This window comes from Prionailurus viverrinus, chromosome F1 (assembly GCF_022837055.1).
Source record: "Prionailurus viverrinus isolate Anna chromosome F1, UM_Priviv_1.0, whole genome shotgun sequence".
NCBI lineage: Eukaryota > Metazoa > Chordata > Mammalia > Carnivora > Felidae > Prionailurus > Prionailurus viverrinus.
This window is the reverse complement of record NC_062577.1, coordinates 57737162-57763758: the sequence shown is the minus strand read 5'-3', so window position 1 is coordinate 57763758 and position 26597 is coordinate 57737162. Positions and strand designations below refer to the sequence as shown.

Below are 26597 nucleotides of genomic sequence, written 5' to 3'. Positions count from 1 at the left end.
GTGACAGAGAGAAGGCAGAGCTAGGCTGGATGGAGACATGTAAACAGGAAGAAAGACACCGAGGTGACCAGCAGGGTGAGGGGGACCCTCCTGGGTCCACTGCTCTCTTTCTCTCCTATTTTGAAGGCTGGTTGTCATGTCAAGGGAGGAACAAACCTGTTTATAGTTTTCGGGTTTTCTTTTTTCATGGAAGGATATTGAAAGGCTTGAGGGGAGGTTCTAGAATTGGAAAATATACTGCCGTGCATCTACGAGGCCTCTGTCTTATGCTCCACCGATCCTGTCAGTGTGTGTGGTCCATTCCCACGGCCTCCCTTGCCGGGGACAGCGGGCAGGTGGCTCCAAGAGCAAAGCAGTCCTTCCCCTAACGAGCTCGCAGAGCGCGTTATCGTCACAAGGTGGCGCACGCACACAAGCAGGAGGTTGAGTGGCCCGGGCATAAAAGAAAAGTAGAAAAAGCAAACCCATATAACAAAGAAGGAATTCAAGAATGTGGCTAACGGATTCAAATAGCTGTTGCCTTTTTGAAATCTTGACCACCAAGCTGCTTTTATCCTGTGCCCCAAAACTTGAAGGCTGGGTGGATATTTGTCATGATAGAAATATCCCTGCGCCAGGTGGCAGCAACCAGCAAGATACAAAGAGGCTGACAGCCCAGCGAGGACCTGATTGCCCCGCACAGGCAGCCCATTTCTACCTTGAATGGCCTCTCCACATCAGCATCCATACTGCCTAATATTCGCAACCTAGGCACAGGCCATTTCTCCCTTTTTCCAGACTTGCAGAGCCCCAATTTTGCTCCAGAGTCTAGCTCACATAACTAGGGCAAATGATGAGTAGACTGAGCCAGCCAGGGTTGTCTTATTCCCCTTGGCATTGGTGGGTCTGGGGATGGGCATGTGACGCAGGTCCAGCCGGTGAGCACCGGAGAGGCATCTCCTAGGAAAAGATTTCCGACTCTTAAAAACATTCATTGCTGTTGGTTAAGCCATTCAGTTTGCGGTACTTTATTACAGGAGCTCTAGTAAACGACCACAGGGAGCCAGTGGAGAGTTTTGAGCAGAAGAGTTACACAACCTGTCTGACTTTTAAAGGAATCTCGCATTGTTGCCATGTTACAAAGAGTGCAATCAAATGAACCAGTTAGGATGCAAATGTAATAACCTGGGGGGGGAGGTGATGGGGAGCAAGGTGGGTAGTCCGGGGAGAGGAAATGAGAAAAGCAAAGCCAAGAGAATACGCTGATTTGATTGGATGTGGGGAGTGTGTGTAAGAACCAAGGGTGCCCGCATCCTGTAAAATTTTTTTAATGCTTATTTATTTTTGAGAGACAGAGAGACACAGCGTGAGCACGGGAGGGGCATTGAGAGAGGGAGACACAGAATCCGCAGCGGGCTCCAGGCTCCGAGCGGTCAGCGCAGAGCCCGACGCGGGGCTTGAACTCACGAACCGTGAGATCGTGACCTGAGCCAAAGTCAGAAGCTTAACAGACTGAGCCACCCGGGCGCCCCAGGGTGCCCACATCTTAGTGTTCCTCATCTTCAGCTTGTGGAGCCTCTCTTTCTCCTGACTATTCTTATTTTTTTTTGTCGACATCTCTGTGTCTGTTTTTCCTTTAAATGATAATGTTCCCCAGAATTTGGTCTTCTTCCTCCACAATCTATAGATTCTCCTTATAGATCACACCCAAACCAATGACTTCAACGTTCACTGGCATTTTGATGACTCCCAGGTCCCTGATTCCATCTTTGATTTCCCTCCTGAGTGCCAGAAACCTAGACCCAGACACATTAGGCATTCCCACCTAGCTATCCCACAAGCTTCTGTTTCTCCCAAAATTGGACTCATTGTTTTCCCCTAGGTGTGCTGCTGTTCCTCCTATATTCCTTTCAGTGTACCTCGGACGTTCAGATGTGGCTTCAGCTTTAGGTGGTTAGACCTAAACAATTGAGTTAGGGCTCAAACAATGTTGTCAGGGTCCCCCTTTCCCCCCACCTCTGCTCTTCTATATGTCTATTGGCTTCTATATGTCTAATAGACTTCTATATGTCTATTGGATTCATTCTCTGCTTCTCTACATTCATCAGAAATGATGGGGAATGGGTCAAGCGTGTACCCTTACAGCTCGCGATCCAAAAGAGTGAGAGGCCTTCTCTCTTCTTTGATCCACCCGTCAAATATCGGAGTAGTTCCTGATTGGTTTTGTTTGGCCCATATGCCCAGTCTGGAGCCCAATCACCGGGGCCAGGAGGATCGGGTACTCTACTTGGCTGGCCTTGGTCCTATGCCCATCTTCAAGGGACGCCGTTTCTGACATGGCACACTACATGGAGTAGGGGAGCTATGGCTCCCTACAGGAAACTTATCAGAAGAAGGAATACCGGGCAATGACCGCAGACATATACTCCAGTCACACTGCCAGATTCACAGCGATTCACAGTGATCACTTAGAACAATTAATTTTGGTAACTTGTCTGACAATTCGCTGGACATGTACTTCCCTCACCAGACTGGAACTCATGAAAGTGTGACTGTGTATTTTCAGTGACCCCAGTATCCCGTGCTCAGTAAATATCTGTAGGTGCTTAGTAGGTGCTTAGTAAATATTTGACGAGTGGTTGGCTTCCTAACCCGTCCAAAGGCTTGCCTTTTCTGATCTATGCCCACCCTGCCACCAGAGTGATCGTATAATGTAAATCTGCTTATGTTACTTCTCTGCTTGTAATCACAGGCTTCTTGGAGATTTCAAACTAAATCCCTTAGCTTACCATGAAGAGGCCTCATCGCTGGTCAATTCTCCACTTGCCCCTAATGCTCGTCTTTTCCTGCTTTCTGTTCCTCGCCTGCTTGCTGTCTTGTTCGTTATTCTGTCTCCAGTGCTTTTCTTCCAATCTTTTCTCCGCCAACGCCAAGAAATCCTTCACAATTTGGCTCCTGTCGCCTCTTTCAGAAACGTTTCTTGGATCTGTCGGGCAGCCTCCTCTAAGCTCCTAAAACACGTAATGTTCCTAATACTTACCATACTTTGCTGCCCTGTCTATATTCCAAGCTCCTTAAAGGCAAGGGTTTTTATTTGACTAATTTTTTGCTGACCAGTACCCCAAATCCTCCCCCAAAACAACCAGTGGTTTCTTTCTCTCTGAGTTGCTACCTCCATTGCAATATACAACACAATCGTTAGTGCCGCTCATCCTTCTAGAGGATACTATGTATTATTAATCCCTGCACCCAGTATGGTGCTGTTGAGTTGCTCTGACTTGACTAAAATGTCAAATATGGAGTGGAATCACAAAAGAAAGTATTATATATACTTAAGGCAGTTTTTAACTTGAAATATACAAATAAATACCCATTTGTTTCTTTAACAATTTTTGTTTGTTTGGGGTGGGGGTAGGGGGTGGGGGAGAGACAGAGCACAAGCTGGGGAGGGGCAGAAAGAGAGGGAGACCCAGAAACCAAAGCAGGATCCAGGCTCCTAGCCATCAGCACAAGGGCTTGAACTAACAAACCGTGAGATCATGACCTGAGCCAAAGTAGGACGCTCAACCTACTGAGCCACCCAGGGACCCCATGTACCCATTTATTCCTGAGGTATGGCCATGGCCTTTTCCTTCAGTATGAGTCTATTGTTTGGAATCCTATTGGGTTTTTTCTTTGGTTTGTTTGGTTGTTTTGGTTTTGTTTTGATCATGCCTGCCTCATTTATTTCAAAGAATCATTATCTTTCTTTTCCATGCAACCTTTTTTTAGCAGTAATACAATAGAAGCAAACATTTGCAACTCAAAGTTTTTAACAATTGGAAGAATTTAAACAGAATTTGTAATGATGAAAATCCCAAGCTTTATGGTGGATGCTTTCCTCAGGTAGAATGTTCTTAAGTAGGCTCCACACCCAAAGCAGAGCTTGAACTCACGACGCTGAGATCAAGATGCTCCACGGACTGAGCCACCCAGGCGCCCCGCCTAAGATAAAATGTTTTAAAACCAAAACGTATCACCTTTGATTTCCAGTTTTGATTTCTTTAATGTGAATACAAACTGAAACACTAAGAAAGGATATAAAAGGACTGAATATTTGTAAAATTTTGTTACTTTTTTCAGTCTCAGCTATTTCACCCACAAATAAGTCAAAGCAATTATTTTGAACAACTTTTATTGAGTCATTCCAAACCATTGTTTTCATAGATGCAATTGTTTTTGCATTCATATTTCACTAATTTGCATATTTTGTCAATTTATATGATTAAAATGAACAAAACAAATAACGTGCTACAATTTGCCAGCGGGAGCTGAGACGCATAAGCCTGGCTAAGGGCATTCGGTGTGCTGTGGGCATCAGTCAGCATGCTTTGGACGAGAGGACACTGGATAAGGGAATTTTGAATGGAGTATTAACCCCATTTTCCAGATGAGGCAACCAAGGCTTAGAAAGTTCAGACATTTGCCCATTTTTAATAAGTGATTCATACATGAAAACCTCAAACAGAGATACAGCAAAGGGAAAGAACCGAACCACGTAAAGGTCAAAGAAAACTTACGAGGAGGTAATGCTTGAGCTGAGTCTAGAAGGTAATAGAAGTAGGGAGAGAACATTCCAGGCAGAGAAAACAAAGGAAATAAAGTCCAAAACGATTGTGAAAAATAAAGAATTTTCCAAATAAATCTGTTTGGAGCCCAGGGGCATCAGGTGGGGGGTGCTTGGGGACCCAGACTCCAGGGGCGGGGGGTGGGGGGCGGGTTCCGTGGCAATTAGTTTAAGTTTACTTAGAGCCACTGGACCACTTTCCTTGGAGAAATTCAACTTCTCAATTTCACAATTAGATTTGTATTTTAGGAAGATTACTGCCAGATGATGGAGGATGGACGGGCCAGGGTAAAGGAGACTCCCGGGAGGGGGGCCCGGGGGCCAGAGATAGGAACCTGCAGGAGTCAGTGCTGGCCACGTCCACACATGGTGTTCTCTTCCCAAAACACCTCCTCGCTTTGCCCAGCAAGTGCGGGCAAAAATAAGGGAGCAAAAATACGTGCTGCTGCTGTTTCTGCCATCCCCACCACTGGCTTAAATACAATTGTTTCTGGCAATATTCTCTACCTACCCACTTGCCATGCATGTGGTGGCTTATGAGTGGGGTTGCAGCCATAAAAGAAGAATGGTGATGGGAGTTAGGTGCCCCCTCTCTACGGAGGTTAAATATGCTTTTTTGGGCGAGGCTAGAAACCTACTAAAACATTAGATGTCATTTTTATAATTATAAGGTAAAATGAAAAAGCATGCCCTAAAAGTTGAAAAGAAAATCAAATAAATGAATACAAATGTATATCCAGTTGGTGGCATAAACTATTGCACGTAATTTGAAATCTCAGTGGTCTATGAACCCAGAGTGGTATGTATCTTAAAGAATTCCACCCTTGCGAAATAAACCGTAAGAGACTCTTTACAATAGAGAATAAACTGAGGGTTGACGGAGGGAGGTGGGTGGGGGATGGGGCAGACAAGTGAGCGGGGGCATTAAGGAGGGCACTTGTGATGAGCACCGGGTGTTGTATATAAGTGATGAATCATTAAGTTCTACCCCCGAAAACAATGTTACACTATATGTTAACCAACTAGAATTTAAATAAAATTTTGAAAAGGAAAAAAAGAAAGAATTCCACCCTTACAAAAAAAAAAAAAAAGCTTAAACTATTTCCAGTAATCATATTGATAAAAGTGATATTAGTACTGATATTCTGAGACTTTTGGCAGATATTATAGGATTATGCTAATGAATGACATGATAGTCTATCATTTCTGGTACTCAAAACTGGAATTCTTAGGATGTGGATAAAAGAGACACAGATTAAAGAAATTAGGTAAAAACTATGAAGCCCTAAATTTAAGTAGGGGGGAGGGCATCGGTATAAATTCATGATGTATTTTATCTTAAAATGACAACAACAAAACATATTACCCATCTTAGTCCACAAAAAAGGCCTAGAAACCGGGGCACCTGGGTGGCTCAGTCGGTTGGGCATCCGACTTCGGCTCAGGTCGTGATCTCGCAGTTCATGGGTTTGAGCCCCGGGTCGGGCTCTGTGCTGACAGCTCGGAGCCTGGAGCCTGCTTCGGATTCTGTGTCTCCCTCTCTCTCTGCTCTTCCCCTGCACACACTGTGTGTCTCTCTCAAAAATAAATATTTAAAAAATTTAAAAAAACAAAAAAGCCTAGAAGCCGAGCAACCCGGTTTCAGTGCACAACCTTAGTGCTCTGATTACAGTCTCCAAATACCATTTCCCAGTAAAAAGAACCAGGCCTCTTTGGCGAAAGCGTTGCAGTCAAGTCAGGTAGGAAATGCAAAATGGCTCCGAAACATCTCATCATATCACTTAGCAAGGAAGCCACCAATGACAACCAGAGTCATGCTAAATGGACCCAGGAGCCAACTTAGAAAGTCTCTTCGTTGGCTAGAAATGGTACGATCTCGGCATTCACAAGAAAAATAACTACAGGGGATTAAAGTGAATCAAGTATGTTTAAGTCAATGAACTGCTAAGCACACACACACACACGCACACACGCACACACACACAGAAACTGTTCACCATAGGATACTAGTGAACAACTCATTATTTTGAAAATCAGTCAACTTTTATTCTGCCTTTCCTAAAAAAGTTTACTACTCTGTATGTAACTAACCCATAGATGGAGGGGAAGTTTCTATCTATAGAGGTATTTAATAATAAAATGAAGCGATACTAGAAATGAAAACATCACCATTGTCAATCCCTAATTAATCAATTAATGCATCGAAAGCTAACATCACAAAAAGAGACAACAAGCCGTATGTAAAACAGGCATGCAATCAGCAAAATCCAAACTGAGGGACTTTACAGGGTAAACAGCTTAGTTTCTTCTTCAACAAATAAACTGCAAGGGGGGGGGGGGGCGGGGAAACAGTAGGGAACTACAACATGAGTAGACTCCAAACCCTACGGCATCAGGATCACCTTGGCACTTGTTCGAAGTGCAAATTCTCAAGCTCCACCTCGGACTTAGAGTCAGAAGCTCTGGGGTGGAGCCCAGCAGTCTGTTTTAATAAACCTTGAAGGCGGTTCTGATGCACTCTGGTTGGAAAACTGCTGCAACAGACTGGAAGAAATGTCCATTGTTTTTATCAACCAATTGCAATACGGTTATCTTATTTGGCCCTTGATTCCGAAAAGACTCAACATTTTTGCCATCTATAGACAACTTATGATACCAAGGAATTATGAATTTTTAGCTATGTAAAATGACACTGAGAGATTTTATACGTGTGTGTGTGTGTATGCATACATGCTTAAAAGTCCTGAAATATTTACGGATAAAAGACAGGATGCCTAGAATTTGCTTCAAAATACCATAGGAGGCAGGCAGGGGTAGACATAAGATTGGCCACGAGCTAATTGTTGAAGTTGAGTAATGGGTATCTCAGAGTTCTTTACTTTTTAAGACTTTTATTTTTAAGATTTTTTCCATTCTAAAAAGTTTAAAAACTCAAAGGAAAAAGTAAATTAAAAGACTATAACTTAAGCAGAATTAATCCAAAAAAAGAAAGTAACGGCACCTTTACTTGTACTGAAGGGCAGTACTGAAATACACAAAATAATTAAGTACAAGTGTACTTAAAAAAAGCCCCACTACATCCTACAATGTGGCAAAATGATTTGACTTGGAGGTAAGGGAATTCTGGGTGCTCATCAACCCAATGATGCCATCGTACGTCCCTGACCCTGCAGAGGATGACTTCTGCAGAAGAGGACCGCAGTCTGGTCAAGGGCATAGGGGTACCTACACACATTTGCTTTCCAGCTTCCAAAGTGACTTAAGATTTTGGAATGCTATCTGTTAACAAATTCAGATTTACCTGCAGTTTTTCAAAGTTTACTGCTTGAGCAGCCTTTTAGGAGTGCAACTTGAGTAGGCAAATGCAGGCATTAGAATGCTCAGTTTTTCCCTAAACTAGAATAGGGACAACTATCCTCTACACAGGCGAATGATACATTTTGAGAGTTGTTCAGAGGCTTCTCTGGCTTGAAATGTCATCTCCAATATTCAGTGATGGCCTGGATCTAGTCATCCAGATGAGTAGTTTTGAAAGTTTTCAGGGCAAGTAATTAAAAGAAAAACACTGTAAGGTTGCATAGCCCTTAATATATCCTTGAATTTACACTCCTGTGACGTGGTAGCTTTATTTCATTTGTAATACATCTACTGAGCTCTTTTAGAAACAGGGTGAAGAGAAGTTACTCTCCTTCTTCCTTTTGACCCTTCTTATTCACCCTCTTTCACTGAAATACACTTTTTTATTTAAAATTTTTTTCTTAAATTTTATTTATTTTTGAGAGAGAGACAGAGCACAAGTGGGGGAGGGGCAGAGAGAGGGAGACACAGAATCCGAAGCAGGCTCCGGGCTCCGAGCTGTCAGCACAGAACCCGACGCGGGGCTCGAACCCACGAACTGTGAGATCATGGCCTGAGCCGAAGTCAGTTGCTTAACCAACTGAACCACCCAGGCGCTCCTGAAATACACTTTTTGATTAGAAAGCCCTACTATCAAAACCTAAGGAGGTGGGTGGTAGGACGGACTACGTACTCTCACTTTACAAAGGCATTGACAGAATTTTCTGTGTGGCTCCTTCTCCTCTTATGCTTTATTCTAGAGAGCCAGTCATTTTTGTCATCATTGTTATCATCATCATCGTCTTCATGATCGTTCTTTTAATGATCATTTTGCCCAGAATAGTCCATGGCATTCTGGCCATTAAGAAATCATTGCCATTATCCTTATCAGTCAGTCCTTCTGAGAAGAGTAACCTAGAAATAAAGATTTCTGTTCCATTTCATCTGCTTGAGCTTTTCCTGTTTCCCGCATCAAGGAAACAAGAGCAAGAATGACAAAAAAATCCCCAACTTCGGCGCCCATAATCTCTAGTGGAAGAGAGAAGAGCTGAGGGGAGAGAATCAGCATAACCTGTGGGGAGGCACCGGAGAGCCCGGCTTAGCTTCAGACGGCCTCGGTTCAAATCCCAACTCTGCCACTCACTAGCTAAGTAATGTTGAGCAAGTGACTTAACCTCTCCTGCCTCGATTTCTCCATCTGTTAAATGAGGATAAGGGGGCACCTGGGTGGCTCGGTCAGTTGAGCATCCCATTCCTGATTTGGGCTCAGGTCGTGATCTCGCGGTTTGTGGGATCCGGTCCCGCGTTGGGCTCTGTACTGACAGCATGGAGCCTGCTTGGGATTCTCTTTTCCCTCTCTCTCTGCCCTTCCCCCTCTCTCAAAGAAATGTTTTAAAAAATGAGGGTAGGAACAGTGATTACCTTATGGGATCGTCTTGAAATAGTTCTTAATTAGATAATCCATAAAACACTGAAGTTTATCCACATCTTTGATCAATTTCTGTGTTGACCGTTGTTATCTTATATCCCACACCTTCCTCTTGGTGTTCTTTTTTGTCCTGGAAATGTATCCATATCTATATATTGTTAAATAAGCAAGTTCTACGCACAACGTGGGGCTCGAACTCACGACCGCAAGACCAAGGGTCATATGCTCCACTGACTGAGCCAGCCGGATGCCCCCAAAATATATCCTTTAATAATTCAATTATCTTGGATTTTGTAGCTCTGACAATACTGCCTCCCAGTTTTGCTTCCAACTGTTGGTTTAGTTGCACATACAATTCTGGGCTGGTAAGTATTTTCCTCAGCTTTAAAGATATTGCCCCACTGTCTTCTGGGTTTTATGCCATTGCGAAGTTTGCTATCGGTTTAACAGTCGTTACTTTGCAAATAACCCGTCTTTTCTCACTGGTTGAGCATGTGCATCTAAGGAGACTACCGATAAGTGACCAGACTTCTCCCTCCACACAAGATTTCCGATTCCACGGACCGCGCGGGGGATGACCATGGTCCGAGCGCCCTCTCCTCCTTTACGAAGGAGCATGGCAGGAACTAAAGGCTGTTGTGAGCAAAAGGAAGCTCTGTAAGATCGCCTACATGTAACCCTAACCCTGCCTCCAGGGGAGGACGAGGAGTGCCTTCCCAAGGATCCAGAAGGCCGCACAAGGGCATCAAGGGAACTGCCGAGGACCCTCGTTTTTACTCTCATGAGCTACTTCTTTCCTTCTCCTCATGCCTTCCGCTTTCCACTTCCCGCGATAGGACAGTTGTGTGTTTTGAGCTTTTTAGGCACACAGAATCTGAAGCAGGCTCCAGGCTCTGATAAAGTAGTACATTTGAAAAGTTTTAGTTTAGCCCTTCCTGGCTAATGTTTACGTTCGGATTACTAAAAACATGACTCCAGGAATATGGTACAAAACAGATCTCTCCTTGTAGATGAAATAGCTAACATTTTGGCCTCTTTATTGATCTTAGGTCATATATTTGGCTTGGGAAAAAATGCACAACAAATAGTTCCAATGAAGAGTAATACAAACTAACTTCTCCTTCCAGATCGCTAAATGCTCCGGGGAGCCAACTTCCATGGTATACGGCACACAGCACAGACTTGAGAGTCGGTTCCACGGAACGCATTGGTGTAAGCCAAAAAGAAAGATGCTATTTGTTTCTTATTACGTAGACATCACCTGAACTTATCTAATCAACAAACTTTTTTTTTTTTTATCTGTGACTGAAAGTACTATCATGTTTGGTGGGTGCCATTCTCTTTAGAATCATATCCAAAAAGTCTAGAAATAACTCAGAATCAGAAAGTGGCCCAAGTGCTAAGTCTGTCGATGGCTCTTGCTACAAAATAGTTGCAGTCTAATTTGAATATTTAAAAAGAATGACAGGAATTATAGGGCTCTTCTTGATTTCAAGAGAACTTCCCAGAAGGAGGCGGAGGACCCAGAAATCCACCTGCCTGCTTGGTGGCAGCTCGTGAAGGGGCAAGGCCAAGAATCTTCTGGATGTTCTGTGAAGAAAACAGAATTAAAACTGGGTTTGAATATGAGATGTAGAGAAGAGTATTTTACATGGATCACGTATGAAGAGAGGCCACGTAAATTAAAAGTACCATTATGACCTAAAATAGGACAATTATTACTGTGTTATTTTTAAAAAGGCCTACGACACGATGGGAGTTCATACAACAATTAAAGTACTGCCACCTAATGGGACTTTGGTCTACGGCCAAAGAGTGGATTTTTTCAAGTGAAGAATCATTAAAAGAGATAATCTCTCTTTCAACATGAACCATATAAAACATATTCATTAGCTGTTTCTTGTAGCAAGGCCTTTTCTTTGAATACGAATCATCAGCTGGAGTTAGTCATTACTGCACCGTCTAAAGCTGGAACTGAGATGTTAAATTTCAGTTTTATTAAAGTGATAAGGGCACTTAGGTTCCTGCAAAGCAATCTGAGTCCAGAGTCCTCCTAGATTTCCAGCACCTCCCTTCATCTTTTCCATGTGTCCCATTGCATCTAATTCAACGGCTTTTTAAAAAAAAAATTTTTAATGTTTATTTATTGTTGAGAGACAGAGAGATACAAGCGTGAGCAAGGGAGGGGCAGAGTGGGGCACACACTGAATGTGAAGCAGGCTCCAGGCTCTGAGCTGTCAGCACAGAGCCCGATGCGGGGCTCGAACCCACAAACCGTGAGATCATGACCTGAGCCGAAGTCGGTCGTCTAACCAACTGAGCCACGCAGGCGCCCCAAATTCAACAGTTTTTTTAATTCACCTTCATTAAACTAGTTCTCATAAAAATAACTATTTTTATACTCATTTTATAAGGTATTATAACATTAAATTAAATTACATAAATACAGCGACAAGTAAAACCAGCATAAACTGTTTTGGGATAAATACAGGCTCTTAAAAAAGCAATGACTCACCTGGTAGAAGCAGACAGGCGTGGGCGTACTAGAGAACAACCACGAGGGGGGAGTGTGATGTGGGGATTACATGCTATGCTTCAAAGAGGGAAGTGAGAGGGTTTATGAGTGTGGAGAGCTTCAGTAAAGGTCAGGTGTTAAGATTTCACACAGCATTTCTAAGACAGAAAAACCTTAAAGATCATCTACGTTTTCTTGCTTGGTCTCATTTTGTATTTGAGGAACTCCAATGAAAACTTAAAAAGGTATGATTGTTTGTCCAAAGTTACGAAGGTAAATGAAGAGCAGAGTTAGCATTAAAACTCATGTGTCTTGATTCTTAATCGGGTGGATTCTCTTACACAGTACATCCAGTACATCCTATACTAACAGTTCCCGACTTCGGAACAAGCGCCACCCCATGGGAAGGCAGGTTAGCATGTGTATATCCATTCACTCAATAGTTATCGAGGACCTACTGTCCATAAGCACCATGAGGATACCCGTGAACCGTGAGATCATGACCTGAGCCAAAATCAAGAGCTGGACGCTTAATCGATGGAGCCACCCAGGCGTGCCTGATGCCCTTTAAATTACAGGTTAACTATAATTTACAGAAGACAACTGACAGGAAAATAGGAAATATTTTGAAGCGTAGACTGTTGACCGTCTCATTTATGAAATAAAAACATATAAATGACTATTGGATATAAGTCCACTGCTCTAGATGGGGAAGAGCTCAAACAGCAACAAGAATGTTAGAACGGAGGCACTTTAGTAGCCAAGGCTGAAGTTCATGGAAGCTCTATACTTTGTTCTCCTTGTGGCTCTTGTCACAGGCTTCCTTTGGGAACACTAAATTAGGTTTATCAATGTTACATTACTCAAGTATTTGTATTTTAATGTAAATGCTCTGTATTTACTGAATGCAATCTTATCCTTTAGTGAAAATTTTTAAAAAAATTTTAATGTCTATTTATTTTTGAGAGAGAGAGAAAGAGAGAGCATGATCAAGGGAGGGGTAGAGAGAGAGGGGGATACAGAACCCAAAGCAGGCTCTAGGCTCTGAGCTGTCAGCACAGAGCCCGATGTGGGGCTCGAACCCACGAACCACGAGATCATGACCTGAGTTGAAGTCAGAAGCTTAACCCACTGAGCCACCCAGGCACCCCTCCTTTAGTGAACTTCTAAATAACGTGTTCAAATTCCTATAGTCTCACAAATGAGCCCAGGTCTTATCATGGTTTTTCTTAGATAAAAATTTCTCTGTCTCCTGACCCATGAAGTCTTTTCCTTGAAAACACATGTAGGAACTAAGTGATGGTCTTACGACAAATGACCTAAGAAAAAGAGTAGAGGTCACCATTCTCTCCACCATAGTAATAACATCCAACACTCTTTTGCACTTTAAAGTTTACAAATAGGGGGCGCCTGGGTGGCTCAGTTGGTTAAGCATCTGACTGTTGATTTCAGCTCAGGTCACGATCTCACTGCTCATGAGATCAAGCCCCATGTTGGGCTCGCAGAGCCTGCTTGGGATTCTCTCTCCCTATCTGCCTTCCCCTGCTCTCTATCAAAATAAACAAATAAACTTAAACACACACACACACACACACACACACACACACACACACACACACACACACATTTGGAGGGCCTGGGTGGCTCAGTCGGCTAGGCATGTGACTTCAGCTCAGGTCAGGATATCACAGTTCGTGAGTTCGAGCCCCGCATTGGGTTTTGTGCTGACAGCTCAGAGCCTGGAGCCTGCTTCGAATTCTGTGTCTCTGCCCTTTCCCTGCTCATGCTTGCTCGCTCGCTCTCTCTCTCTCTCTCTCTCTCTCAGAATAAACATTAAAAAAAAATTTTTTTTAAAGTACATAAATTCAAACCCATAGAATGTATACACCAAGAGTGAGGCCCGATGTAAATCACGGACTTTGGGTGATAATGAAGTGTTGCTGTAGGTTCACTGACTGGAACGAATGTACCAGTCTGGTGCTAGGGGGTGACAGTGGGGGAGACTGAACATATGTGGGGACAGGGACTATATGGGAAGTCCCTGCACCTTCCATTCAGTTTTGCTGTGAACCTAAAACTGCTCTAAAAAATAGTCTATAAAAAAATGCATGTAAAGACTATAAAAATATATGGACACAAAACAATAGTTTATACCCCTTTCTCATTGCTTGTCTCCCAACTTTTTGAAACATTTCTAACAGGATAACCTAAAATAAAGACAAGTATTTCTGCAGCTCTGTCTCACAGTGCCAGGCATTGTTCTCATTCAATCCCCCAACCAGGCGGTGAGGTGGGCTTATTATCCTCACATGCAGATGAAGAATAATTCGACTGCCAGGCCGTGACTCAGCAAATGCTTACTGAGTGCGACCCTGTGCAGCAGATAGTTTTCCCTATATTATCTCCTTTATATCTTTCAACAACCTCATCCTGACTCGACCTGCTTTCCTCTAATCTCCTTTTTTTCCTTTTCTTTCTTTCTTTTTTTTTTTTTTTAAGTGGGGCTTGAACTCACGACCCCGAGATCAAGAGTCGGACGCTCTACTGACTGAGCAGCTGGGCGCCCCTTTCCTACATCTCTTAATTCGCCTATTTTTTGGCCCTTCTGAATTCGTAAGACTAGTTTAGAAATACTCACTTTGCTAAAAGACAAAAGTTTTAATATATTATGAAGATGATATGGAAGAACACAACACACATGCAAAATATAATACGATTTGGTAAGTTTACAGAAAAATATAAAACGATTTTGAATTTCTGTCCAGTCCTGTGTCATAAATAGGGTAACAACTGAGGAGTGTATGTCAGAAGGGAAAAACAAAGGAAAAACGTTTTCCCATAACCATGCCTTTTATTGGCAGGAAACCCAGAAAAATACCATTACAGGATTTGCGTTCCTTCCTCTTTGTAAAGGATAAGAGCCGGTGATCAAGAAAAGGAAGTTGTTGGTTGCTAACTGGATATTTTGGGAAGACCCAGGTCACTAGCCATAAAGACATTCAGCTAAATGTTATTTCTTAGTCATTTAGCTAAAATAACTCAGCCATGGCAATCCTTAGTTTATTCTTTGTTAGTTTCTCTGGCATCAAGCAAACAGCCTTCACTTCCAATTGATGATAATTTCTCATCAAGTTCCCGTAACATATTCTTTACTATATCCACAAAGCGGTGTGAAAATCCAATCACATCAAATGGCCCAACCCAGCAGCCCCCCAGTTTTCACATTACATCTAAGTAAACTGTTTGGGGGGCACCTGGGTGGCTCAGTGGTTAAGGTGGCTTAGTCGGTTAAGTGGTTAAGTTAAGCATCTGACTCTTGATTTCAGCTCGGGTCACAATCTCATGGGTTTGTGAGTTCAAGCCCCCAATCAGACTCTATACTGTCATTGCAGAGCCTGCTTGGGATTCTCTCTCTCCACCCCTCCCTGTTGTCTCTTAAAATAAAGAAATATGCTTCAATAAGCTGTTTGGGAGAAAGGATGTAAAGATGAAATATTTACTGAAGAAAATAACAGTACACTGGGGTACCTGAAATACACTGTTGGGTCAGCAGTCAGAAGACCTGAGTTCCAGTACTGGCAACCCAGGCAAAAAACAACAGGCAGTGTCTTCTCACCTTTCCAGATCTCAGCTGCCCCCCACCCTTGAAAGAAGCGGGATGGCCAGATCAATCATTTTCAACCCTTTAATCCTTTCTTTAAACAAAATCTCATGAAAGAAACCCACTACAGAAAACAGATAAAATACTGAAGGGACCTGAAGCCTCCTGCTGGAACTTTCAAGCTTTTTCACCAAGCACCTTCAAGGAGCCCAAGTCCCCTGTCGCTCTAGCATTCTAGAACGTGACTATGTTGTAACAAATTATAATGCAGATTTGCACACATTTCTTGCAAAGTGGAAATCGAAATTCTGAAAGAAACATGAGCACATCAAATCTGCACTATAGTGATGTCACTTCCTTTGTAATACTGAATGAATATTTTCTGTCCTAAGTTGTCTAAAGGCCTTGCTGGTGATAAAGGTCTTTTTTTTTTTTTTTTTTGAGGGGGTGGAGGTACGTCAGACAATCAAGTGACAATCCTAATCTCTCTCTCTTATAACCATCCTTCCAATGAACACTTTCCTAGATCTCTTGTTTAGCCCTTTATTTGAGGAGCAGTCAAGGAGAATGCTCTGAATTTTAGTTTAGTGCCGGAAGACAAGATGTATGTTTGTATGTTACAGATGTATAAACGGATGTATGTATGTATGTATGTATTTCTAATCTTATAATGGATAGGAGGATGCAGCTGGCACTGGGTGGGGTATCTAAGACTCAGAATTAAACTGAAGCCTTACTCATTTTTAAAACCAAAAGACAGGGATTAGTGCAACCATAGCAGCTAATGATAATAGTGAGAGGATCCTGGAAAACAGCTAACAGAGGAGTTCAAAACTACACTGAAACTCTGCCCACATCTCTTAAACTATGCGTGCACTAGACAGCCTTCAAGCAGCCCAGATGAGACTAACATAGCAGAGATCTCAGGTACAGCCGACCACAGAGGAGAGTTCAGAGTGTGAATGCCAAGTTAATTGCCTGCTTAACTAAAAGACTCGCCACTCTTTCAAAGAATCATAGAATCCAGAGTCTATACAATCTATCAGAACAATGTCTAAGATACAATCCAAGATAATTAAATATACCAACAAACGAGAAACTTAGCCCATACTTAAGAGAGCAGGCGACAGAGTCCAACCTTCAGATTATCCAAATGTTGAAATTAGTAGATAAGGTTTTTATTTTAAAGTAACTAAATAACTATGCCTACAAGCATAAAATATGCTCATAATAATAAATGAACAAATAGGAAATCTCAGCAGGGAAAAAGGATCACAAAAAAAGAACCAAATGGATATTGTGGAACTAAAAAAATATTGTATCAAAATTTAAAAACCATTGTATGGGGGGGCACCTGGGGTGGCTTAGTCAGTTAAGCATCCGACTCTCGGTTTCGGCTCAGGTTATGGTCTCACAGTTTTGTGGGTTCGAGCCCTGCATCGGGCTCTGTGCTGGCAGTGCACAGCCTGCTTGGGATTCACCCTCTCACCCTCTCTGTCTACCCCTTCCCCATTCATGCTGTCTCTCTATTAAAATAAATTTAAAAATTAAAAAAAAAATTAAAAATCATTGTATGGATTTAAGGTTAATTCAGATTAGGGATGACAGAGGATCAGTAAACTTGAAGACAAATGAAGAGAAATTATCCTGCTTAAAGAATAGAGAGGAAAAGATTTTTAAAAATTGAACAGAGCCTCAGTGTCCTCTTAGACAATACTGAAAAAACAGACAAACATATAAGACACTGGAATCACAGAAGAAGAGGGACGGAACGGGCAGGAAAAACAACTGTAGCACGATCAAGAAAAAAAGAATTAATACCGTAGGCACATCCAATCAAACTGCTGAAAAACCAAACATAAAAAAAAAAAAAAAAAAATCTAAAAGCAGCCAGAGAAAAATGACACATTACCTACAGGGAAAAAAAGATAGGAAGGACTTTTCATCAGAAACAATGGAGGCCAGAAGACAGGGGAAGGGCATTTTAAAAAGCTGAAAGGATTAAAGCAAACAAAACCCCTAGTCAACCCAGAATTCCATATCCAGTGAAAATATCCTTCAAGAATATAGATAAAAGTATTTTCAGATAAACGAAGATTAAGAGAATTTGTTGCCAGGAGACTTGCACTGTAAACACGATAAAAAAAAAAAAAGCAAAACAAAACAAAACAAAAGACAAACCCCAGAAAAACAAAGGAATCATTCGATGCTGTACTGTGAGGTACAGGTAGTAAGCAGGGGCACGCTTCTTCTCCTGTTACACCCCACCAACAATTCTGCACTCGCTTGTATTCACTTGTACATTCTTGTATTCACTGTACACGTTCAAGCCTCCGTGCTGTTCCTCACACTACTTCCGATGCCAAGAACGCTGTTAAGACTGGAAAGCCCCTACTCGTCCTTCAAGATACAACAAAATGGCCCCTCTGTATAAACTCTTACTTTCGTCCCTTAGCCATTTGGCTTCCATAGCATGGTCTTCCCTCCGATACCATTTTGCACGTGAACACACAGACAAAGGGCATCAATCATACTCTATTACTTATGGATCTATCTCTCCACAGAGAGTATGAGTTTCACAAGGGTAGAGACCACTGCTTTTTACCCTGTATTCTCAGCATCACAGAATTCCTGGCATAGCATAAAGACTTGAGTCAATCTTCAGCAAGACAGGCGATATTCTAAATAAAGCCTTGAACTCCTGCACTGAAACAATTCGCAGAGATCAGAGTAAGATAATGCCTGAATAATCTGTTCTTCTCACGTACTAGCTAAGCTATCATTTTCTAAACCTCATGCATTCTCTGATTTTAAGTGCTAAAAATGAAAATACCCTGCTTGTAGATGAGCTATACTGACATTAATGAATTGAGCTCCAAGTCCTGAAGTGACATATGTTAATGATGTGGTACAGGACATGGCAGGCATCTGGTCTTCTCATTCTGATGACTTTAAGATATACTGACAAGACATAATTAGAACCTGTTTTTATACATTCACAAGGCATATCAAAATTCTTTGCCCCAGGAAAGCCAAGGGTGAAAAAAAATAAAATATGCTTATTTTTATCTCTCTCCTGAGCACACAGCTGTTCAAAGAGACCATGACAAATTCTCACCGATACTTTTCCAGATGACAGTCGCACATATATAAAGTAATATATTAAGATATGGGTGACAAAAGAAAAAAGATAAAACTCCTTCTTCCATTCTTCCTCAGAACAACTAATCCTTTTTGCTTTCAAAGAAAGGGAATTCTATTCATAGGTTTTATAGTCACATAAATTCATAAGAATCGACCACTTTCCCCTTAGCTGTTTACCAGGTAAAGTTGCTTGAGTTTTTATTGATTTAGAGCACTTTTTTTAATAGAGGAGATCACTATTTATGTCATCTATTACTGACTCATACTAACAAGAAAATTTAAAAAGCCATTAAGGAAATTTCCTCCTATTCTTGAATTCCATCACCACCCTGGACTAACTTAACACCTGCGATGGGAGCTGGCAGACCTACCATTTCCGCTGCTACAAACTCACACAAAGCAAACAGCTGCGGTGTGAAGGTCAAGGCAGCTAAGCACTAATCGCTAAACGTTAAGGAATGTTAAAAAGGGGGAAAGATAAAATGAGAAAAATTAATTAGATTTATTTTCAGTTAATGACATACCACCCTGTTTCAATCTTTAAAGAGCAACTTTGTCCTATCTGGGCCGCGAAACAAATACTAAGTTTAAAAAATACCCCAAAGGAAAAAAAAAATACCCCAAAGGAGGGGGTACTTATTTTTTTTTAAATGTCACCCTAAGAACTGCTAACACTGTATATTATTGTCTTGTGATCATCATAACATGGTGAGATGGCACAATCGCCCCCATTTCCCCTTTGTGGAAAGACTCAGAGAGGTTCTAGGACTTTCCCGAGGACACTCGGCTAGTTAAGTGTCAGCAAGACTCAAAACCTGGTGCTTTACTTCCAAACCCTGTATCTCCTCAACCTTACGTTGTCTTCCTCCTCTCTCCCCATCATTTCAAAGTTTCTCAAGTAGGAATGTGTCTTAAAATCTATTACATTATCAGTATAGTTTTACTTCCACTTTTCCTTGAAAGCTCTTAAGTCAATGGTGAATCATTTAATTAACGAATAACATCCTACTATGGGAAAAAATAAGTAACGGATGAAAACCAGATCCACAAATATTTATGTGAACTAGCAATACAACATAAAATTGTGTTAGTTTAGGTTCAAAGTTCAATCATTGTTCAATCTGCTTCTACTCTGAATGACTAGTATAATGGAATTAATTTTAGGGGCACCTGGGTGGCTCAGCTGGTCAAGCGGCCGACTTCAGCTCAGGTCATGATCCCATGGTTTGTGAGTTCGAGCCCCATGTCAGGTTCTCTGCTGTCAGCGCAGAGCCTGCTTTGGATCCTCTGTCTCCCTCTTTCTGTGCCCCCCCCGCCAACCACCCCACTCACTCACTCACTCTCTCTCTCTCTCTCTCTCTCTGAGATAAACATTGATAAAAAAGAAAAAAATAATTTTAAATGTACTTTTACACCTCCATATTTGATAATGATTTTTTTTAAGTGAAGCTATAGTTGGAAAAATTAACCTTTTAATTTCAAAAGAAACAGAAGTTCCATGACAGCAAGGACCATAATTATACGTCAATTTTGTTTCAAAGTGTATACTGAGCACCCAGCGTGGATCCTGATACATATCCATGCTCCATTTTGTTGAATGAATAAATGAACAAACAGAATCTACCAAGGAATTGTTACTAATGTGATAATAATCTCTCAAGGATGGGGGGAACATGACTGAAGCAGATAGACACCTGTGATTCAGCCTTATATTATATTATACCTCCATTATAAAAAGGAGTGCACACTGTCATGAAGGGAACAGAGCTGGTTGTTTGAATTATACCATCACTCACATTTAGTAAAGTGGATTCTGGTTAACACTGTAGAGATGTTATTAGCTGACAAATGTAAATGTAGTCATAATCTTTCACAACTAAAAGACTTTAAAATCATAAATGCAGGAAAACCCATGGTAAATGTATCTAATCACTTCAGCAATTAAACTGTTGACACTTTAAAGGCACTAATAACAGAAGTGTTTCCCATTCTCCTAGATGCTATATTCTAGTTTACTATTGTAAGAAGACTTCCCTGTTAAAACCAGCAAGGCCATAAGTGCTGCTGGAGGAAACTTGCATAAAACACACATTGTTTTTACATGTTAAGCATAAAATTGACCTTGAGTGAATGAAATTGTGGTTTCACTCACTGAAACAAAAACATGAAACATTACTTGAATCTTTTAATGAATGGTCTCAAGTTGGTAGTGAATTGAAGCCTTAAGATTACCAGCACTGGGTAAAATGATGCAGTAGCTGTGAACACCAGCTGGCGATTCCACAAAAAAGTTAAACGTCAAATTGCCTTATGACCCAGCGATTCTACTTCTGGGATTATAGCCCAAAAGACGTAAAAAGAGAAACTCAAACAGACATCCACACACCGTGTTCACAGCAGCGTTCCAACAGCAAAACGGTGGGAGCAGCCCAACTGACAGGTGAGCGGACACACAAAACGTGGTTCACACATACAACAAAATATTACTTGGCCTTCGAAAAGGAAGTGCCAACCCACGCTCCAGTGTGGATACACTTGAGAACATGCTAGTCACAAAAGAACCACCATCGTAGGAGTCTACTTACACGAGATCAAACCCACAAACACGAGTAGTCACATTCAGAGGGAGAGAGAAGGCAGAATGGTGGGTGCCAGGGATCGGGGGTAATGGAGATGCTTGTAGAGCAACGTAAATGTGCTTCATGTCACAGAACTGCACAGCTGAAAATAGCTAAATAGTGAACTCTGTGTTACGTCTATTTTAACACAATCAATAAGAAAGATTAACAGCACTGGAATTACTGAACATAGGAAACCAGAGAGCAGTGTCTGGACCTCAGAGAGGACTGGCTTGAGAATCCTGCAAGACTCCACTGCTGCCACAGGCAGTGGTCCTGACAAGTTGAAAGCCCTGACACTCAATAAGCATGACAGAGACGTCTGGCCTACTCCTCCACATTCTTCTCCTCTAAGGGTTCAGATCACTGCTGCTTAGCCGGCCCCAGGGCACTGGCACATTTCAGAAGACCTCTTATCTAAACAAGGTGCGAAGGAAGGAGGAGCGTCTCCACTTACACACTTGTCACTGGGACTGAACCGACTCTCCAATTTCAAAGACGGATTTCGAGAGCTCTAGAGAAAACACTACTAGGCTGCTGGCCGGGACTTATATTCAAGTCCAATCGTTCACCTCACTGCATTCTTTTGGCTCTCTGGCTTCTTAGTCTTGGAAAAAAAAGAAGCAGGCAAACTGTGATCTCAAATGAATCCATGCTTTTGCGTTCTCCTTCTTCAAAATCACATAATAGCTGGCCAAGTAGAAGAGCGCAAAGAAAGAAGAAGGTAACTATGAACTCCAGATGGGCTGGCTCATCATTTAAATGCAAAACTTGAAACCAAAAAAGCACCAACAGAAAAGGAGGATGAATTTCCTGGTAACTTTAGAGTGGAAAAGAACTTTTTAATCATAACTCAAAATCCAAAAGCCACAAAAGACAGACAAATCTGATCTAAAAGGAAAAACTAAAATCCAGCGAGCAAATAAAATTTTGTGTGGCAAAAACCACTATAAGTAAAACCGGAACACAAACGACAAGTTGGAAAAGTTATGTGCAACTTAGAGCACACAGAGAGGGCGAATGTCCCAAAGTTAAGAGCTAAAATTCAGAAAAAGACCAACAACCTGTCAGAGAAATAGGCGAAAGGCATACACGGTCTGTCGCCACCATGGAAAGGAAAGAATATATGAACAGCCTTAGACAAACAGAGATGCTCAATCCAAAATGCAAGTTAAAACTACGGGGAGGCAATTCTTATCCATCAGACTGATAAAAACTCAAAAGCAATTTCTGCTGGTGAGGCTGGCAGAAACGCATTTTCCTACCTTGCTCTTGGGAGTAAAAAATGGTGTAACCCCAACTTGCCAAATTTACAAGTTTATATTTCTGTGTAGCACCTACTGTTTGTTTAACATATACTTTTCAGATGTATACTATGTAGCATAAATAGGTACTTTAAGATATATGCAGACAATTGAGAACTTACTACCTTGGAACAGTTGGAAAGGAAAGAAGAAAATAGATAAAAATACCAAATAGACCAAACAAAAACTCCTATAAGGCAGAATATAAGCAATCATCATGGAAGCTTGAATCATTCTATATTAGTTTCCCCATCACGTACTCCACTTCACATCCCAAAACAGGCAAGCAAAAAAACCCAATTCATTACGTTCTCTTAAAACTACTTTACGCCACGGGTGTATCTGAAATCAAGTGGCCTACTTCCGTGCCTAAGAATGGCCTCGCTGGGGAAATGACAGTACGTCTATAAGTTGAATTTCTGAAAGCCTCTTATTTTATGGCTGCTTATTTCATAGGCATCTGTATATAGTCTATTATCAGGTAACCTAAGGTCCTATAAAGGAAACAAAACAACAAAACAAAACATAGAAATAGCAAGCTAACAAACATTGTAATTAAAGAAAAAAGAGGCATATATTCCATAATAACACTTCAAATGCTAAGGTATGTTAGACTCGATGTAAGTTCCCAATCCTCCAGTATATACGCTAATAATCAGTAAGGAACAGGTACAGAAACCATTTGCAGCCAGTGAAGTAAAAATTATAAAAGCAGGTCATTTGGGTGATTTTTCTAAGATTTTGAATATATTAGAATACCTTGTATAAAATTGGGTAATTAAATTATTTGCCCAAGATGACCAGCAGTCAGGACGCAACAACAAGTTAGAACTCGCCATTCGTCTTGGGGAAGATAACCGTATACCAAAAGAAATAAATCTTTCAAATACAACACTGTTATGTTAGCTATGCAATACTATAGCTCTTGTATACTTTTCTCTTATTAGTATCAGTGCACAGAACTGGGCAAGTAAAAAAAAAAAAAAAAAAAAAAAAAAAATGAGTATGTATCCTCCCTGGCTCAAAACACATTGATTATTTGTGTGTGTGTGTGTGTGTGTGTGTGTGTGTGTGTGTGTGTGTTTCACTGCCCCTTTCCTCCATTTCTCTGTACTCAATAAACAATTATTTTATTAAGCTGTACCTGTCTAGGATCTACTATTCTAACTTTGTAGCACATGTTGTGCACTATAGTCCTCAGGAGTTAAGATATATCGTGTTGGTCCACTGCCTGTTTTTATAAACAAAGGCTTACTGGAACGCAGTCATGTTCGTCTACACATTGTCTATGGCGCTTTCAGAGTCTAATGGCAGAGTTGAGCAGCTGCAAGTCTCTGCCTGAACCTTCAGGGATTAGCAGACTGTCCCTGGCCCCTTGCCGGTTTTTGTAAACAAAGTTTTGTTGGAACACAGCCACTCTCATTCATTTACATACTGTCTATGATTGTTTTCCTACTATAATGGCAGAGCTGAGCAGTTATGACAGAGTATATTAAACACAAAAATATTTACTATCCAGACCTTAACAGAAAAAAACCGCTGACCACCATGGTAAATGAGCACTGCATTCCTGATAAAATTAACTGCTAAACAAACACCTCACCAGACTTTCTGAAATATCTGAAAGGAGTTTAAATACCAGCTTGAGGTGAACATCCTCAACCATCATTTTTTTTAAAATGTTTTATTTATTTTTGAGAGAGAGAGAGAGAGAGAGAGAGAGAGCAAGCGTGAGCAGGGGAGGGGCAGAGAGGGAGACACAGAATCCAGAGCAGGCTCCAGGCTCTGAACTGTCAGCGCAGAGCCCGACGCGGGGCTTGACCTCACGAACCATGAGATCATGACCTGAGTGGCAGTCAGACTGACTGCCACCCGGATGCCCCATCATTCTTAACATTTATTTCAGTTTTAAAACTCTAGTTTCAGACGGTGATTCTGGGGAGCAATGGCCAGGTAGCAGTGCAAATGTCCCATCTAAAATGTTGTCAGGGTGCTTGGGTGGCTCAGTTGGTTAAGTGTCCAACTTTGGCTCCGGTCATGATCTCACAGCTCGTGAGTTCGAGCCCCACATCAGGCTCTGCACTGACAGCTCAGAGCCTGGAGCCTGCTTTGGATTCTGTGTCCTCCCCAACCCCACCCCCACCCCCATTCCTCCCCTGCTTGTGCGCTCTCTCTCTCTCTCTCTCTCTCTCTCTCTCTCAAAAATAAACATTTAAAAACTTTTTTTTTAAGTGACTATTTTGAGTTGTCACACATAAAGCATTAACATCTGAATGTAATTAAAGCAGAACTGCTCTTTGTTGCTTAAAGTGGAATGTATACATCATTGTGTTTTATTACTATTTGGACACAGCTCCAATTTAAGAGTTTCAGATTTAAATAATCACATTTAAGAACAATATTCTGGAACGCAATGGACCTCTCCTAAACCAACAAAAGAGATCTGTGTTGTCACTGGCTTGGCTTTCACCTTTGGTTAAGCCAAACAAAACGCTTCACTGAAGAGACATTTTCAAGACACGTAGCCTACACCCCACCGCAGCCACACAAGTGTACAACTTTTGCCAGACATGCCCACTTAGTTGCCCCATAAACATCTCAAACTGCTCATCTTCTAACCAACCTGCTCTTCTTTCCTCAATTCCCACCCTCTTCGTGAGACCAGTCTACATTTGGTCACCAAAGCCATACCTGGGGCTCACCTGAGTTTCTCCTTTCTCCCTCACTCAGTTCTGCTGCTTTCCCTCCACGTAGGTCCCAACCTGCCCCTCCCTTTCATCCCTCTCATCACCGTAGTAGTTCAGAATATGATGATGTTTTGCTAGACAATTCAGATAGGCTTCTGACTTTCCTTCACCTCATCAGGACCTTCTCAAATCTATCCTTCAGAAAGTAGTAAATGTCAGAAATGATGCCAGGAAGACTTGAGACCCGGTTGCATTTAATCTGCAAAAGGACGAGGGGGAGGCAGCCAGAGAGAGCGAAGAGCGTTCACAAAAAGCAAATGTGGGTGAGCGGGACACGGAAATTGTCAGGCAAGTGAGAATGGCTGGAGGGTTGGATGAGAGAGGAGGTGGGGAAAGCATTAAGCAGTAAGACCACAAAGACCTTTGTAAGCTTCAAACTATTATTCCATTTCCTACTTATTCTCACATGCCAGGTCAACCAAAAAATCTGCTGCCACTGACAGTATTCAGAAGAATTCTCATGCGCCAATCTCCCCACTGAAATGCCTGCTGAATGGTAGTATTTCAAAAACTGAAACATAGGGACCCCGGGTGGCTCAGCTCGTTAAGCATCTGACTCTTGCTTTTGGCTCAGGTCATGATCTCATGGTTGTAAGAGGGAGCCCGGTATGGGGCTGTCCACTGACAGTGTGGAGCCTGCTTGGTTCTCTCTCTCCCTCTCTCTCTGCCCCTCCCCTGCTTGCTCTCTCCTTCTCAAAATGAGTAAATAAATAAATATTTTATTTATTTATAAACCGAATATATAAACTGAAATATAAAATGTTTGAGCCAGGGACTCTTCTCACTTTAAAAAAAAATTTTTTTTAAGTATATTTATTTATTTTGAGAGAGAAAGAGAGAAAGTGAGTGAGCAGGGGAGGGGCAGAGAGAGAGAGGGAGAGAGAGAATCCCAAGCAGGCTCTGTACTGACCGTGCTGTCGGCACAGAGCCTGATGCAGAGCTCAAACTCACGAACCACAAGATCATGACTCTTCTTGCTTTTTAAAGTCCTATCTCGGGGCGCCTGGGTGGCGCAGTCGGTTAAGCGTCCGACTTCAGCCAGGTCACGATCTCGCGGTCCGTGAGTTCGAGCCCCGCGTCAGGCTCTGGGCTGATGGCTCAGAGCCTGGAGCCTGTTTCCGATTCTGTGTCTCCCTCTCTCTCTGCCCCTCCCCCGTTCATGCTCTGTCTCTCTCTGTCCCAAAAAAATAAATAAACGTTGAAAAAAAAAAAAATGTTTAAAGTCCTATCTCAAAAGCCACTTCATTCTCTAAACCTTTCTGCCTGAATCTTCCCCAACTATTCAAATGTCCTGTCTCTATCCGGGTTCCCCCAACTA

The 26597-nt window shown here is 41.8% G+C and overlaps 1 protein-coding gene across 1 annotated transcript in view; it reads right to left on the bottom strand.

Moving 5' to 3' along the window:
* Positions 1 to 10366: 10366 nt before the first annotated feature.
* Positions 10367 to 26597, bottom strand: part of TMCO1 (transmembrane and coiled-coil domains 1) — a 40689-nt gene continuing 24458 nt past the window's right edge. The window contains exon 7 of the mRNA XM_047841619.1: positions 10367 to 10940. Within this exon, the coding sequence (XP_047697575.1) occupies positions 10842 to 10940 (99 nt within the window). The 3' untranslated portion in view covers positions 10367 to 10841. The remainder of the gene's footprint in view (positions 10941 to 26597) is intronic.